The sequence below is a fragment of the Dipodomys ordii genome, unplaced genomic scaffold (assembly GCF_000151885.1).
Source record: "Dipodomys ordii isolate 6190 unplaced genomic scaffold, Dord_2.0 Scaffold127, whole genome shotgun sequence".
NCBI classification, from domain to species: domain Eukaryota; kingdom Metazoa; phylum Chordata; class Mammalia; order Rodentia; family Heteromyidae; genus Dipodomys; species Dipodomys ordii.
This window is the reverse complement of record NW_012267343.1, coordinates 7,459,762-7,476,320: the sequence shown is the minus strand read 5'-3', so window position 1 is coordinate 7,476,320 and position 16,559 is coordinate 7,459,762. Positions and strand designations below refer to the sequence as shown.

Genomic DNA, 16,559 nt, shown 5'->3' with positions numbered 1-16,559 from the left:
GGGCTGCCCGCTCCCGTGGGGATGGACGCGAGCCGAGGAGGATGGGTGCAGAGCCAGCCCGGGGCGGGCGGGGGCGCTTGGGGCGCCTGGCGAGGTGTGGGGTCTCCCGCGTCCGCAGGATCGAGCCTGTCCGTCTCTGGTTCCATCTGTTCTTGGGAGGCTGTGGTCTCCAGGTCCGCGGGAAAGTCGGGGGAGGGGGTGCTCCTGGCTTAGTATCTGTGTGGTTCTGCACGTCCCAGAGTTTCTGGAAACCTCTGCGCCCTTCCCCTCCCCCTCCGTGTATCTGCCTGGGTCTGTGTGTCCCAAGCCTTTTCTCAGCTTCTTGGGGGGGGGGGGGGGGAAGGAGCTCTTGGTTCCCGTCCCTCTGCAGAGAGTAAGCGGGCAGGACGGAGAGCCAGCATGTCGGAGCATTCAGAAAGGCCTTGGGCCATCCCCAAGTCCGGCCTCTCCTTGTACAGATGTGGGGGAGACCGCCGGCCAGCACGGGGCAGGGAATCTCCGAGGCGGGGCTGCGCAGAGCTGGCATCCAGCGGCTGGGATTCCCGGCGAGGGCCGGGAAGTGTGTGTGTGTGTGTGTGTGTGTGTGTGTGTGTGTGTGAGAGAGAGAGAGAGAGAGAGAGAGTGTGTGTGTGTGCAAGAGCGCGTGTGGGTGTGTGTGGGAGTGAGCGCGAGAAGGGAGCAGCCCTGGGAGGGGGCGGACTGTGGCTCACACACTGGACTTACTGTCTTACCATCCCGCCCCTGACCCTGGGGCTCCCTGGAGGCCACTCAGAGCTGTAGCTCCGCCCACCCCGCCTTGCCACGCCCCCTTTGAGCTGGAATCAGGGGGATAAACGCCCCTCCCCACTTCCCCATGTCTTGGCTCCTTGAGATCCCCCCCCAATCGCTCACGCAGGCACACATATGCACACCCACTGCACACATACATACACAGCGGCCCTAGTGAGCACACCATTGACTCACTTTCTCCAGAAGACCCCTTCTATGCCAGCAGCTGGACAGAGAAGTACCAGGGGAGCACATCTCTGGGGGGGGGGGAGGATGGAGGCAAGTGGGTGCTCACACTGATCCAGGGCCTAGTGTGCCTCCCTGGCCGCTGTGCCTGGGCCGCTAGCACCAGTTCTGCCTTCAGACCATGTCCTCAAGCACTATCTGGGAGTGCACCTTGGGCCTGCTTGTCTTTCCTTTCCTCCTTGAGTTCAGGGCTTTCTTCTCTGTTCCTCCATACTGTGGTTCTTCCCATGTTCCTTCACAGCAGCCATCAGGGGCCGGAGGAGCACTGGATGGTCCCTGCCTTTGAAATGCCACCCATTTTCTGTGTCTCTGGTTATTGTGTTGGCAGATTTCTCAACTTCCATCTCTTGGTACCCTTGCTGTGTGACCTCACCAGCCTCAGCTGCTGTTTAGAACAGAGAGCAGGAACCTGGGAACGTGGTGACTTACGTTTGAATCCTGCCACTGTCCTAGAAGCTGGGCCAGGCCTCCTGCCTTTCCAATTCTGTTTTCTTAGTGACAGAACAGGCATCCATGCCCCCCAGTAACACCACCAGGGTTTGCAAGGCTTTGTGGGAGCCTGCTGGCAGAGGGCTGAGCACACTGCCTGGCATGCAGTAAGTGCTCACTAAACAGCAGCTGTTAGATGCATTATGACTTGCTTCATCTTGAATGGGCCAGTGAGTCAATGGGAAAGTTCTGGGCTGTATCCTGTCCAGACAGATGACCCATGTGTCCGTGTGTGCCGGAGGAAGAGGTGGAAGGTGTGAAAAACTTGGGTGTGGCCATCAGGACATATAGGATTTGGTGGGGTCACAGAGGTCTCACTGTCTATGCTGCGCTTGGGAGAAGAGCTGAGCATGGACTGCAGAGGCTGCCTCCCCCCCCCCACACCGTGGGCTCCATGAATATTCAGGACTTGTGTCACCTGGGAAAAGCATCTAGATAGTTGCAGGTTCAGGCCTCTACTCAAGGAGCAGCCGTGCGTGTTGAGCTGGCAGGGGCCAGGAATACCTGGATTCATCCTTGGAGGACTTCGTAGCCAAGACTCCCCTCCTCCCAGCTCCTGTTTGGGCTCCCCTGTCTCTGTGTTCTGTTCTTCCCTGAATTGTGGATCCCTGGGGCCAGAGCCAAGGCCCACGAGGCAGTGGTGAAAACAAGTCTGGAGAACAAAGCCAGAGGCAGCTCAGGCACTCGGCGCTAGGAACAGTAGCCTAAACAGGACTGGGACCAAAGAAAGAAGCGCAGCTTCTTCCCTCCAGAGCCAACTTTCCAGGCCCGGGCTTAGTCAGATGGCTTGCTGGCTCCCAGCTGCATCTCTCGGATCCTGTTGGTGAAAGCTGGGACTTCAGTTTCTGGAAAGTGGAAGTCTTTACAAGTGTCCAATTTCTTCTCCACGGGGGACAGGTCAAATGAGAACTCTTGTTAAGTGGTAGAGGCTTAGCGCAGTGGTGGCTTTGGGCAAGTGACTTCCCTCTGGGCCATAGCTGCCCATCTCTCCAAAGAGGCAGTGGGGCTAGAATCTGATCTCTAGTGATTGGGGGAAGTCTATGTGTCGTTTACCCAGAATCCTGACCAAGATCCCGGGGCATGTGTGGAGAGTAATGAGCTGCAGATTCTTTTCCTCGCAGGTTTTCACGGGTTCCTTTCTTCAGTGAGATGCAGCTAAAGTGCAGATTCGATCCCATTTCCCATGTGTGTCTTCTTTCTTTTGCCCTTTGGGGCTCAGTTACCCTCAAGGGTTCCTGTAATTTATCCCTGTAATTAACTCTCAATTGCTTCACAAAAGTCATCTGGGCATAACCACAGCCAGAACACTGGCCCTGAAAGGCCCTTATGGGGCTTGCCCCTCCCCTCTCCTCTCTCCCTTCTCCTCTCTAGCTCTCTAGCAGCTGGAAGAGATGAGCAGAAGTGACACAGTGCCAGAGAAGCACTCGAAGACTGACGGCTGGTGCCAGGAAAGGGTCAGGGAGAGAGGAAGTTGGAGGGAAAGTGACAGAAAAGAATGATGACCCAGGAACAGAGGGAAGTGGAAGGGGCAGTGAATGGCAAGAGTAACTAACTGCAGGACTTCTCAGAGCCTTAGAGGGATGTAGGTGTGCTGCAGAAAGATGTTGGGAAAAGCTTTCCCCAGGCCTCAGTTTCCTGGAGTATCTTCCTGGTAGGAAATATCAAAAGAGAAGGATGCATGATAAATTGAGGAGGAAGCTCCTACTCTTCTCTGGCCAATTCCACTTTGTCAAATAAAACATAGCTGCCTGTTACAACTTCCCAGAGTCACGAGGCTGCCCTTGGCTTCCTGCAAGACAGCCAAGGCCAGAGGGGCCTGTCCTTCATGCCAGGCAATCTCAGAGTGGCTAGGCACTCAAGTTTTCAGGGACAGCCATGGTGGTGATGCAGAGGTCAGGCCCATGAAGAAGGCTCCGTGCAGCGGCAGCAGATCTGAGAGAGAGGATCGAGGTCCTCCAGGGCCGGCCCTAGAAAAGCCAGAGCAGGGATGCAGGCTTGGAGAATGGGAAAATCCTGTCCAGAGTCCCTGTGATATCTGGTAATACCCATTTGCCCTGCAGAAGTCTGACCGCTCACTCACACACACACACATACACACACCCCCCCCGAATGCCTGCCCAGGGCAAGGGAGACAGGAAAGAAAGGGACAGATGGAGATGGCTTTGCCCTCTGGGATACCCATATGGTGGGGACATAACAAAGGATACAAGGCATCCGTCTTAACGGGTGGTGCCAATTGATTAGCCAAAGGAAAAGGGTCCTTAGCATCCACCACTGCTTCAGCCAGCGTGCCTTCAGCTGCGAGTAATTGCAGACTCAACTCAACATGACTTAAACAATAAGGCCTGAAGAGAGATCAGGTGTAGGGTTGGTTACTTCAGCATCTTTCCAGTCTAATCCAACACCCATGATTTTTCCTTCCTTCTACTCCTCAATGGGACTTGCTACCTCACGTGCATAAAATGGCTGTAGCAACTCCAAGCAGTATGTCCTCCCCCAACAACACGCAGAGGCTAGAAGAAAACCTCTCTGTTCTTTTGAAACACTTCCTCTGGATGCCTGACAGGCATCGCTCACATCTCATTGACCACATTTGAGTCATATATACATGCTTAAATCAGCCACTGGCAAGGCAAACGAAGTTCCCAGAAGTGGCTTTGGCACATCCAACTTTACCCAGGGTCCTGTGAAGCCCTGGATTAGAGAGCACTTTCTCTCTCAGCATTAAGGTCATAATTGCTATTCTCTTTGACAGAAGAGGAAGGAAGGAAGTTCGAGGGATATGAGCTTGTTTTCTAAGGTGCTCTGGGAGCCTGGATAGAACCTGGGTCGCCCTCCACATGGGCTCTGGGGTTCCTTAATGGTGTGACACCAATCTTGGCCTTGCTCTTGGGAAAGGATGCTGGGCCTTTCCCAGCCTCAGGTCTCACCAGCCACCTGGCTTTGCTCTCCCTGTCTGCATCCCAGCCATCTCTGGCTACCTGCTGCCCTCTCTTCTGCTTGCCCGGGGATCAGATGCTCTGGGTGGCTTCAGGTGTCAGTAGTGGCTGCTCCCACAGGAAGATGAAATCAGATCGTTGCCTGTGACCCTCTTGGCAAAAGTCCCCAAGTGGAGCTTTAACTCTTCCTGTCCCAGCCTGTGGAGGCAGCCAGGACCAGCTCCAGAGCACTTTTTGTGGCTGGCATCAGAGTGAGCCCTAAACATGCATGAGCTGACTTAAGCCCCGTGCCTGGTGTTCAGGATAGGGAGGGTCAGCCCGGTTGCAGAGGATGAGCTGGGCTCAGGGAGGCTGTGTGACTCATCTGGGGTCACACAGCTGGGAAGTCCCAGGACTAGATTAGCAGTGGGGCTGCCTGGCTCCCTCCCAATTACCCTAAGCTTGAAGCCAGCTATGGCAGCACCTACCACCTAGGAAGGGGTCTCCTTTCTTCTCTGCCCTGTTAGGACATGATCACGGAAGCAGCCCTGGCCTGCCATCTGTGGGCTGGTGTCTAGGGAAGGGTTTCCCATACAGTCGTGCACATGGGGAGACTTGTGTCCAGGGAGGGGGAGGAGCTGGGTTCTGAGCTTCCTGACCTTGCTTTCCACATCTGTAAGAAGAGGCTGGACTAGTATCCCACGGGCCCTGCTCTGTGGTGGAGGCCATGACTGTAGCTTGAAAGCATCCAGGGGGTAGGGGCTGCTCTAAGGCCCCTTGCCTCCTGCAGTAGAGACAAGTGGAATGAGGGCTGGTCTGCCCTTCCTCCTGCCACTCCCCCACCCCTGCCTCCCTACCCCCCCATGGCCGGATCTGGACGGAAGCTGATGCCCGCTTGTGTCTGTCTCCAGGGGGTTTCTCTTCGCCTGGATCTTGGTCTCGTTTGCCTGTCACCTGGCCTCCACCCAAGGAGCTCCTGAAGGTAATTCTGTCTTCTCTTTGTCCAGGGACAGACAAAGGAGGGCGGAAGGAGCCCGAGAACTCAGGTATAGCAGATATCTGTGGCCTGACTTGGAAGTCAGGGTCTCAGTTTTCCCATCAGGAGAATGGAGTCAATTATGGGTACATCCCTTTTGGGGCTTGAAGGGAGCTTTTGCGGGCTCTGAATAGGAACGAGGAAGGACCATTCTGGGCACCTGGGCCAATCTCAGTGCATACTTAGGCTTCGCTGTCCTTATTTGTCCCGTCAGTACTTTGAGAACTGCTTCTAAGGGACATGAAGGCCACACATGTCATAGATCATGGCCTGGGACCCTTCCTGAGAGGTCTTGCTTTCCTGCCTGTCTCTGAGGAGCTGTCCAGGGGACCAGGACAGCCGTAGGCTGGCCTCACAGCTGCCCATGGAAACCCAAACCTCCCCCACATCTGTTTGTCAAGAGGCCACAATGCCTCTTAAAATAGCCACTCCTCCCCCTCCCCCTTCCTCCACAGCTGCATGCATTCTGGAGCAGGGAACGGGCACTCTGGGTATCCCTGTGGGCTGACCTGGCCCCTGGGCAGGGATTGGGTCCCTGGGAGGGGAGGGCCATACCCGGAAGAGACTTCTGAAGCCTGGCAATATTTTGCACACGTCATATTTTCCAAGCTTGCTGTTTCCCCTGACAAAGTAGGTGAACAGCTGTCCAGAGTCCTGAGTCAGGCATGGGGGTGGGAGAGCAGAGCTGTACCCGGCCAGGTTTATGTAATAAAGGGATCTCACTGTGGCCAGCTGGCCTGGCCTTCACATCTTGGTGTAAGGCTGAGTTCATTCCCTGTCCCCCAGCTCTGCCCCTCACCAGGACTCTGGATATGTCTCCCCTCTGGTAGTTAGGAACAGGGGGTCCGGGTTCTTACTCCAGTGGTGCCATCAAAGCCACACAACTTGGGTGAAGTTATTGCCTCAAACTGCTCTGCCCAGTGGGCACCAGCAGATCTTCTTGGGGGCACAAGCGAGGAGATGCACACAAGGCATGCTTGTTTGAATTGTTGTTATCAATGACTTGTTCCCTGAGAGATTTGGGTAAGCACAGTCCTTCCCTACTCCCTGGGGCTTGCAGAGCTGAGAGAACTCACAGCAGACCCTGAATCAGAGTGTGGGGTTTTAGCAATAGTCTTCTGGGACCCCTGGAGACTGCCTACTATTCAGCCTTGGAGCCCAACCAGAGAGGGTGAGAAGGGACACTCACCTATCTGCCTGCCGTGGCTCTGGTTCTCCCTGGGCTGCTCTGGCTGGCTACAAACCATGATCCTCTTGAGTAGCTAGGGTATGTGTGAGCCACTGGCGCCTGGCCAGACTCTTTTCTTAAAACAAGTATATTCATTCATGGAATCATGCCAACATACTTCTGAGGTGGCTTCTCTAATAATAGAGGGGGGAAATGAAGCACTCAAGTTTCAGGGTTAAGAAAAGGCAGAGTTGGGACTTGAACCCAGGAAGTCGATGTTTTTAGCCTTCACCTGCAAGGCCATGCAGCTGGACAAGGGGCTGTAGTACAGCTCAGAGGGTGACAATGCCAGCCTGGATGTGTGAGGAGAACCCCGTGGCTAACGGTGTAATGTCCATGTTAACTGTTCACTTCTCTGCCCTTCCCTCCCAGATGTGGACGTCCTCCAGAGGCTGGGCCTCAGCTGGACAAAGGCAGGGGGCAGCCGGAGCCCTGCGCCCCCGGGCGTCATTCCGTTCCAGTCAGGCTTCATCTTCACGCAGCGGGCCCGGCTGCAGGCCCCCACGGCCACTGTCCTTCCTGCTGCCCTGGGCACAAAGCTGGCGCTGGTGCTGAGCCTCTGCTCCCACCGTGTGAACCATGCCTTCCTCTTCGCCGTCCGCAACCGGAGGCATAGGCTGCAGCTGGGTCTGCAGTTCCTCCCAGGCAAGACGGTCGTCCACCTGGGGCCCCGGCGCTCTGTGGCCTTCGACCTCGACGTGCACGACGGGCGCTGGCATCACCTGGCCCTCGAGTTCCGCAGCCGCTCCGTCACCCTGGTGACGGCCTGTGGACGCCGCCGCGTGCCCATCCCGCTGCCTTTCCAGAGGGACCCCACGCTTGACCCCCAGGGCTCCTTCCTCCTGGGGAAGATGAGTCCTCACGCCGTCCAGTTTGAGGGTGCCCTCTGCCAGTTCAGTGTCCACCCCGTGGCGCAGGTCGCTCATAATTACTGTGCCTATTTGAGGCGGCAGTGTGGACGCGCCGATCTGTACCGGCCCCAACTGGGGGCCCCCTTCCCTCCGGACTCTGGCAGTCCCTTTGCCTTCCAGCCTGACTTGGCCTTTCTTGGCCTGGAAAACCTCACCTCTGCCACCCCAGCCCTGGGGACACGACCCACAGGCAGGGTGCCCACAGCAACGGTGGCTCCGGCCACAGCCCTCAGGCCCCTAAGGACTAACCCTGGAGACCCTCCTCAGCATAGTGCTAGGGGAGACCCAGCCTGGACCCCACTGCCGCCTGCAAAGCTGTCCACCAGAAAAGCACCTCCTCCCCTGCCCCCGGCATCTCTGAACAGCGCCACCCAAACTCCTCGTCCTGCTGTTGCCCAGCCACGGCAGAAGATCTCAGCCACCGAGAACCCTAAGCCTTCAGCTCCTTCAGTCATCCCTGCCAAAAGCCCCCATCCTACCCTGAAGACAGCTCCCCCTTCATTCACAAAGTCAGCCCCACCCTCCCAGAAGCCAGTGCGTCCCACCTCCGTCCCGGCTCTTGCCATAGCTTCTGGTGCCCAGGGGAAGCCAACGCAGAGGGGTCCCCAGACACCACGACCTCCACTGCCCAGTGCCCGGCCCCTGCCACCTGCCTCCGGCTCCTCTAAAAAGTCTATTCCCCTAGTAGCCCAAACAGAGGCCAAGCTGACCAGCCGTGCTGGCAAGCCAGTCTCTGCCCGTCCCAGCACCCCCAAACCTCCCCAGCCCACTATTTTGCACCAGTCTCCTGCCCTCAGTTCTGGCTCCACCAGAACCGCTCGGCCACCAGCCACCACCATCGTGTCTCCAACCTCACACACTGGAACTCCCAGAACAGCACCTCCTACCTTTGCTCTTGGTCCAGTCGCCGCTGGAAGCAAGAAGCCCACCGGATTGGAGGCCTCCAAGAAAGCAGGGTCCAAGAGCAGTCCCTGGAATCCTGTTCCCTTCTGGTCTGGGGAAACATTCGGGGATGTCCCACTGAGAGACTTGACCACCAGGCCCAGTCGGCAGACTACTCCAGCTCCAGTTTTGGCTCCAGCGCGAGTTCTGAGCTCCACTTCCTGGCCCACAAACAGCGGCTACTCTTTCTTCCACCTTGCCGGACCCACACCTTTCCCCCTGCTGTTGGGACCTCCAGGACCCAAGGGAGACTGTGGCTTGCCAGTAAGTCTGGTGGGGTCTGGGTGGGTGGGCAGTTTGGAACAAGAGGCTGGGAACTCCTATCATCCTAATTACTTAGGAAGCATAAGTAGGTAGATTGCTGTCCAGGCCAGCCTGGGAGATGAGGGGGGAGGGGAGTGTGAGGGGGTGCAGTGGGGGGGGGAGCAAGACCTTATTTGAAAAAGAATTAATGCAAAAAGAGCTGGGGCATGGCTTAAGTGGTAGAGTGCCTACTTAGCAAGCATGCAGTCCTGAGTTCAAATCCCCCAAGAAGAAGAATAAATAAAAAGAGAGACTGCTGCTGGTAATGGCAAGGGAAAAGGTGCAAACTAGAACCAGGAGCTGGTTGTAGGCCAAGCCTTGACTTGAACCCAGTTCCTGTCACTGGATCCCCTGTCTCTATGATTGCACATTTTGCTGTAGATTCATGAGCTATTGACACCACCGAGGAGTGATAATCCCCACCCTGAAAACAACAACAACAACAACAACAATCCGTGGGCTTTGGTTGGCCCAGGTTCAAGGTCATTTGCTGCTAACCCAACTGCAAAGGCCGAGTGGCTTCAGAAAGGCAATAACAGATTGGCCCTTGTCTTAGAGAAGCAGCCAAGTAGTCTCCAGAACCAGCCCTCCTGCTCCTGACCCGGCCTCAGTAGCCAGCAGCTTGTCTGGGAGCTGCGGACAAAGGTTGCAGAGGACAAGCTGTAGATATGTTTTGCTTGGCACAGGCAACATTCTTTAAAAGAAAATCTAGTTGTTACTGACATTTAAAAATGGTCATTGGGACTTGTAGAACTCACATTTTTTTTTGGAAAATGGGAGATAGGGTGGCCTTTAAGTGGCCCCATCAGATGGGACAGGCTTCCTGTACCCACGGGTTCCCCCTCCTCCCATTTGAGTATTCCAGCACACTGCTTACCTGCCTGGCTGGTATCCATAGGCATTTGATTTGTGTCCCCTAGGAAAGGAGTCCGTGATAAGGAAAGTCAGCGTGGGTGAGAGGAACAAAGAAAGAAGGAAAGAAGAAGAGGGAAAGAGGGAGAAAGGGAAGGAAAGAAGGAAAAAGGGAAGAAGGGAGAGAGGGAGGGAAGATGGGAGGGCAGAAGGAAAGAAACATTCCTGTACAGGACATGGTCTCAAGGTTGATATCTCTGGTTTGCCTCTAGGACTGTCTCTAGGGGCAAGGACCTTCCCACAGCTGGAAGGCAATTCCTCTGGGTGGGGATTGGTGGGATGGAGCTTCCAGAAGGCTCCAGCAGCCTCTGTTCTCTCCTCCTTCAATGGAGATGACCATCATGCAGTGGCCTTTTCCCCCTTCCCTGGAGCTGGGTCTCCCACTGGGCTCTGTGTTTGAGGTTAGGGCTCCCACAATGTGGAGACAGTGGCAGATGCTGGGAATTCCCGAGCCTTACAAACACACTTCCTGAGTTTGAATAATCATAAGGAATAATATTTATTCAGTTCCGTCTCCAAGGGGACGGAGAATCCGCCTTTATTATAACCATATTGGAGGCCTTATGGAAATGCTATGCATTGCTTTACAATTATGTCAACATTCTGCTCAAGTTCCATGTTCTGAAGCTGGCAGCCCTGAGATCCGGGAGCTACCATAGTCCCAAGAAAAGGACAAGGAGCCTTTTTACTTCCCAGACTGCTCAGACTGACCCTGGCCCTAGGTGGCCTTGGTCCTGACAAGCCAGTTTCCCAAACTGTGCTCAGGCCATGAGGCTGAAAGGGGTGAATTGTCACCTTCTGACAGGCCAGAGGAGCCTTGGGCCCAAGCTCAGACCACACAGCAGGCCCTGGCCAAGTAGAGGAAACCAGTCCTCCCTCTCCAGGCTGTTGGCAGCGTAGAGCAAGGCCAAGGCCATGGCCAGGCAAGCAGAACTGAAGCAAGAGCAAGTAGGGTATAAGGACCTGCCTCAGGCATACATATGCCAGAACCATTCTTTCCCTTGGCATTTAGGTCTAGCCTGCCAGTTCCTCCTTGAGCTTCTCCATTAAGAAAATACTGGAGTTGGCTCAGTTAGTTGACCCCTGTAGGGTAGGTTCAACCCTCCTCCTTGGGCAGATGAAGAGACAGAAGACTGTGGCCAGAGAGGACTAGGACAAGCCACACAGCACATAGGAGGCTGAGTTGAAATGTATACTTTAGGCTCACACTCAGTATATCTTGTGTGTCTACTCTGAGACTCGGGGCTGGGAGGTGGGAGATTCCTAGGTGAAGCCACTCTGTCCTTGGCCTCAGAGGGAGAGCTCAATGTAAAAGAATCCTTTGTTTCCATGACTGGTCGAATTGAGGAGCTACTTCCTCCTGCATGGAATCTCTATTGGTTGATTGGGACAGAATGCATGTGCCAGTCCTGCCTCCCCTCCCCCACACCCCCCTGGAGTGTTCTGAGGTGGGTCAGACCAGGGACTTGTTCCAGCATGTTCTTGAAGAGGCTGGGATGCTGCTCGGAGTCCCTAACCTCAAGCTAAGGCCAAAGCTCTTTCTGTCCCTCCAGCCCTGATTGCCAAGGGCAAGAGAGAGGATGGCACCTGTCTACCCAGGCGCTGTCTCTGCCTTATACCCTCATCTGCACCCCAGCTTGGAACCTGGCCCACGTCAAGTAGGAACCAGGAATCTTTGGCTATGTGTAGAATGATGCTGGAAGAGGCGTCTTTGAGCAACGATGGCATGAATACCCATCCTCCTGCTTCCTCCCTTATCTTCCCTGATCTGCTCAGAGCCCAGCAGAGACCCTGTATGACAGACTTGGGTCCACATCCTAGCTCCACCAATCACGCTGGGCTTTACCTACTCTGAGCTGCCATTTCTGTAGACCATCTCTCCTGAAAATTTGCCCAGTTGTGCAGGCAGCCGCTGTAGGAAGGAGGGCTGCGGCGCCATCTCCTCTGCTTATGCAGCAGGATTGTTTTTTGGTGGGAGGAGGGGACTCTTTGCTGGGGCTCTGTCTGTAATAGGTGCTGCAGAAAGGAGCTTGAGAGAGTTCTGGGGCTGGGGCTGCCAGCTTCCATGATCCTCAGGCGGGAGCAGGAGGCTGCCTGTCGGAGGCCAAAACAGCTCGGTGACGCCTGCCAATTGTGGGAGCCACCGTGTGAGCTGATCTGTGGGAGTCCCAGGAGGGGAGTATGGAAAAGCTGAGCCGGGCAGGGAGGCTGTGGCTCACAGAGCCGCACAGAAGCTACACAGAAGCCCTACCCGGGAGGAGGTGAGGCGCCTTCTTATTCACCCACCATCCGGCCTCTGGCATTTGCACACACATGTACCTCTGTTAGCATCACCTTGGGGAGGCTGGCTGAGGCCTAGCCGCAGCAAAGGCTCTGTGACTATCTGTGAAATGATGGAAGAAATCAGATCCTTACAAATACCAGGTTGTTTCTACTCCCACACCAGCCTCCCATGGTTACATAGAACTTGAGAGGTCCTGTGGCTAAGCAAAGCATGTAAGCTTTGATTTGGGATGACCTGGCTGGGAACCAGCCATCCGTTCTTTCTTAGCACAAATGTTGATGGAATACCTGGATACCTGGTGCTGTGTGACCCTTGGCAGATCACTTGACTTCTCCGAGCCTTCATTTGTTTCTGCCCTGGTACATGGGGATATGGTATGACGTACCTATGGCTTCAGTGAGATGATGTAACCAGAATTGGGACCTGGATCTGAGTAGGCTGCCAGGGCTTTGAATGGTGCTAATGGTGGGGTTTGGGTGGGGAAATTGTTGGGGCTCATGGGTGGAGAAAGGAGAATTCAGATGAGAGTGGGTAAGTGTGATGCCACAGGTCTGCTGCAGAGGAGGGATTTAGGGGTGACCTCCTCTACTTTCTCTACTTGCACTCAGCCAGCGTACTTCTGGACTGGCTTTCATTTGCTGGCCCACCTTTGATAATGTCCCTCCCAAAGGATTGCTGGGTACTTCCTGTCCCTTTTGGGGCCCTCAGACTTCCCATGGGGAGAAGTGGAGATCAGAGCTTGAGATCGTCATTGAGATACAGGCATGTGGACAGCTGTCTTGCCCAGCTTTGGCAGGCCCTGGAGGCTCATGCCATGAACAGGACAAAGTCTATGCTGGCCTATGAGCTCCAGCAGGACATAGGGGTGAGGTGGCATCTTAGGAGGAGGCGTTATGGTTTTCTATGTATAATACAGAAGGAACCAGCAGGGGCTGGTGATGCCCAGGGTCCTGGGAATGCAGCAAAGTGTCATCTGTGGCAACCAGACCTGAGGGAAGCAGAAGAAGGGGAGAGGGATGTCTCACACCTGGGATCATAGTAAAGCTCAACAGGGAGGCCCCGGCGAAAAATACTCTGTCCTTTCCCTGCCACCAGCAAGCATCTGCTTGGTGAGGTGCAGGGCCGGGGATGGGAAGCGTGGGGGTGGGGAGGGATGGGGTGAGGGGGCGTCTCCATTAGCCAAACTCCACTGGAAGCCAGAGAGCCGACACGCAGAGTCTGGCACACAGTCTGCAGAACTCATCCCCCAGGGCAAGGGAAGAAGCCAGTGAGTACCTGTTCTGGCAGAAGCTAGGTTCTTGTGTACCCCTTTCAAAGCTGGACACACAGAGGCCCCGAGGCCCAGGTTGCAATACCTTGCCCTGGGCCACGCACAGAACTGGATTCCTATGAATTCCTGTGGGACAGCTCTGTCCCTCAGGCCCTCCCCTAAATGCTCTGCACTGGGTGGCGAGTCTTGGGGATAACTGGAGCTCAGTGGTCACAGGGGATGGCCCTTTCAGGCCTTCTGCTCACCCTCACGAGGCTACAGGCCCAGAGCAGAAGCCTAGAGACCCCGAGGTCATTGCTCAGGCTAGATGGCAGTGAATAGCATCCCCAGGCATGGACTCTGAGCTCGCAGATCCCAGGCCTGTGAAATGTCTCCTCGCTCCCTGACTGGTAGGAAGATGCCAGCCAGAACTTACTTCTTTCTGCAAGACCAGCTGGGCACAAGGGTGGTCTTGTTCTGTGTGAAGGGGTTTCTCTAGGTCTGGCTGCTGGAGGCCAAGACTCTGAGGAGGCAGGGCAGGGGGAAGGCCAGAGGGGTGGCTGGAGTTTCCATCACCATGTGTGCGTGCACCCAAGTCCAGGCCTCCCCTGCCTCCCCAGCCAGGCAGGCCTGCAGCCCCTGCTCCCTGCCCCCTCTGCCCTGCACCCTCTCTGAGGCCCCGTTGTTTGCAGCGTGGAGTGGAAAATCCCACCCCGGCCCGTGAATCATCCCGGAGTCACCACTCAGGCTTCAGGCCTGGAAAGAAACGGCAGCATTTTTCCACTGCATGGAGAACAGGCAGGGGCTTGGCTGCAGGAGGGGGCACAGGGCAGCTGCCCTCCCCTGTGTTAACAAAGTGGGCACTGAGCAGATGGGGGTCAGTCGAGCCTGCACTGAGCTGTACTGAGGTGCCCAGCCCCGAAGCTGATGGAGTGGAGGGACTAAAGAGGCCACAGCTGGGGGTGGGGGGAGGAGGAAGGGTGGGGGACTGGACTGTCACAAGTCAGGCTCCCGGCTGATGTCACCAGGCTGGCCTCTGGGTCTTGACTGGTACTGTAGATGTGGTGGATGACGTCAGATTCCAGCGCAGATGCCCCCATTTCTAGGGTGGGAGAAATGGCAAGAGTGCAGACTTCCCCAGCTCCGTCTGTCCCACATGGGCACCTGCCCCTCCCCTCAGCCCTGTGGCAGGACCTTCTCTGAATAATGTCACTTTTCTTCTACCTAATGACCCTGACCCCAGCTCCCCTAAACCTAGAAAATGCCAGTGTCCAAGTGGTTTGGGGGTGGGGGGTGATCGCTTTGTAGATACCCACAGAAGGAGGACTCCTGAAGCTACACATCTGAAGAGCACTGTGTGGGGGGAAGCTGCCCTGAGAAGGAAAATAAGCCCAGTGGTGTTAGGTTTGAATGTAGTCTCTGCCTCTTGTTAGCTGTGTGATCTTGGGCAAATCCCTTTGCCTCTCTGAGCCATCTCTGGCTTCTTACCCATCAAAAGGGCACAGTAATACATAGCCTTTGCCCAGAGCATTTCCCCTTTAATTCTGAGTCACCTGGGAGAATTGGGTCAAGGGGGGCTTTCTAGGAAATGGGCAGCATGTTCTTTTTCTTCCCCCTCCAACACAGATGTAGAAAGGAGAAGGTGGCTTAAGCTTTGGAGTAGAAAAGTTCCAGGAGCTGCTCCCTAGAAGTAACAGCATTGAGCATTCCCTGTGCCAGGCACCGGCTTAGCGCGTTTACAGATTATCTGCGGCTGGGTGCTATTATTACCCTCATCTGACAGTTATGCCGGCCTGGAGACAGGAAGTAGCTGGCACAGTGCCACTCAACTAGTACACGGGGTGCCCAGCATGAGCCCAAGGCTGCGTTTTACACCATGGCTCCCACCAAAGCCAGCTCGGGAAAAGGGGAGGACACCCTGGCCTCAGCCCCAAACCCACAAGCCAGAACTAGAAATGATCACCCAGCCCTGAGTTCAAGTTCAAGTGTGTGTGCAGGATGGCCAGGGGCAGTCTTGCCTACAGGTTGGCTGTGGGCACAAGACGTGGAGGAGCCTAGAACTTGCCTGAGGCCATGCTGGGGCTCCTCCTGCCCGCCCTGGGGCTCTTGTCCAATATCTGCTCATCTGGATCTCTCCGGTGAATTTTACTTATGGATGAGCGGTCCCGGATGTGTTCATAGGCCAGAACTCCCCGCCGAGGCTGCCCAGCGTGAGATTGGGATTAATTACCAGCCAAAAAGCTCACTGAGTTTTCAACACTGGGTCTAACTCTGGGCAGGAGACCTGGAATCTTTGCTGATCATTACTTGAAACAAATGAATTCCCCAGGCCTCACACATCCTCGAAAGCTGGGCTTCCTTGAAGGCCCTGGGCTCCCGTTTGTCACTTGAGACGCTGGTTAATCCTTTTACTGCTTCTGGGGGTGAAATGAGACAGCGGCTGTTGTATCCATTTTAAAGGGGACTCAGACAGGCGGAAGGGATTGTACAAAACCCCCAGCTCCGACATCGGTAAAATCAGTAGGGAATAATGGTTGGCCTAGGAGCTTAAACTGCCTGGCTGCTTCCTTTCCTGTGTGAAGTGGGGGAGAGATGAGGCTAGATGGGTGTTGGTGAAGTGCCACACTTTGGGATGAGGCCTTTTTCCTGCCAGGAATGGGGGAGCTATCCAATGTGGTTGAGCAAAGGTGCTCCCAGGACAGGTGAAAGAAGAGGCTTCAGAGACTGAGAAAGATCAGCTGTTGGGTTTTGCAAGGCCTAAAAGCCCCCAAAGAGCATGAGTTTCCTCAGAGCAGGGACCTCAGTGGCTTCTGCTCAGCCACAGGGTTTCCATGCTCAGAGCTCTGGATGGGATTGTTGCATGAATGTTGCATGCTGTTTTTTGAGGGGTTTTGGGGGGGAGGGGGAGGGAGGAGTACTGTGTGATGCTGACTTTTTGCTTTCTCCTGTAGGGTCCCCCAGGGTTGCCTGGGTTACCTGGACCTCCTGGTACACGAGGGCCTCGGGTAAGTGAGCTCTTCTGGCGATAGCCGGACCAACAGTTCCGAAGTTCCAGCCAAGTGTTCACTTCCCCGCCCCTTGCTAGCCTCCATTGTTCAGTCAATACATTAGGAACAGGATCCATGTGATGGATGGAGCTTTGCTGATGGACATAGTAGATGGTGGGGGGGGGGAGCCCAGGATGGGGAAGGGGATCCTGAAGACCATCTCCTTGGGTTTGTGGGGGGACTGGTCTCAGCAAAGTTTGATGCGGGTAGTGTTTCTTCCTGGGAT

The 16,559-nt window shown here is 55.4% G+C and overlaps 1 protein-coding gene across 1 annotated transcript in view; it reads left to right on the top strand.

Annotated features, from left to right (window-relative positions):
- Positions 1-16,559, top strand: part of Col27a1 (collagen, type XXVII, alpha 1) — a 114,098-nt gene that overhangs the window by 2,507 nt on the left and 95,032 nt on the right. Inside the window, exons 2-4 of the mRNA XM_013030114.1 lie at positions 5,333-5,403; positions 7,058-8,802; positions 16,238-16,291. Coding sequence (XP_012885568.1) covers positions 5,333-5,403; positions 7,058-8,802; positions 16,238-16,291 — 1,870 coding nt within the window. The remainder of the gene's footprint in view (positions 1-5,332; positions 5,404-7,057; positions 8,803-16,237; positions 16,292-16,559) is intronic.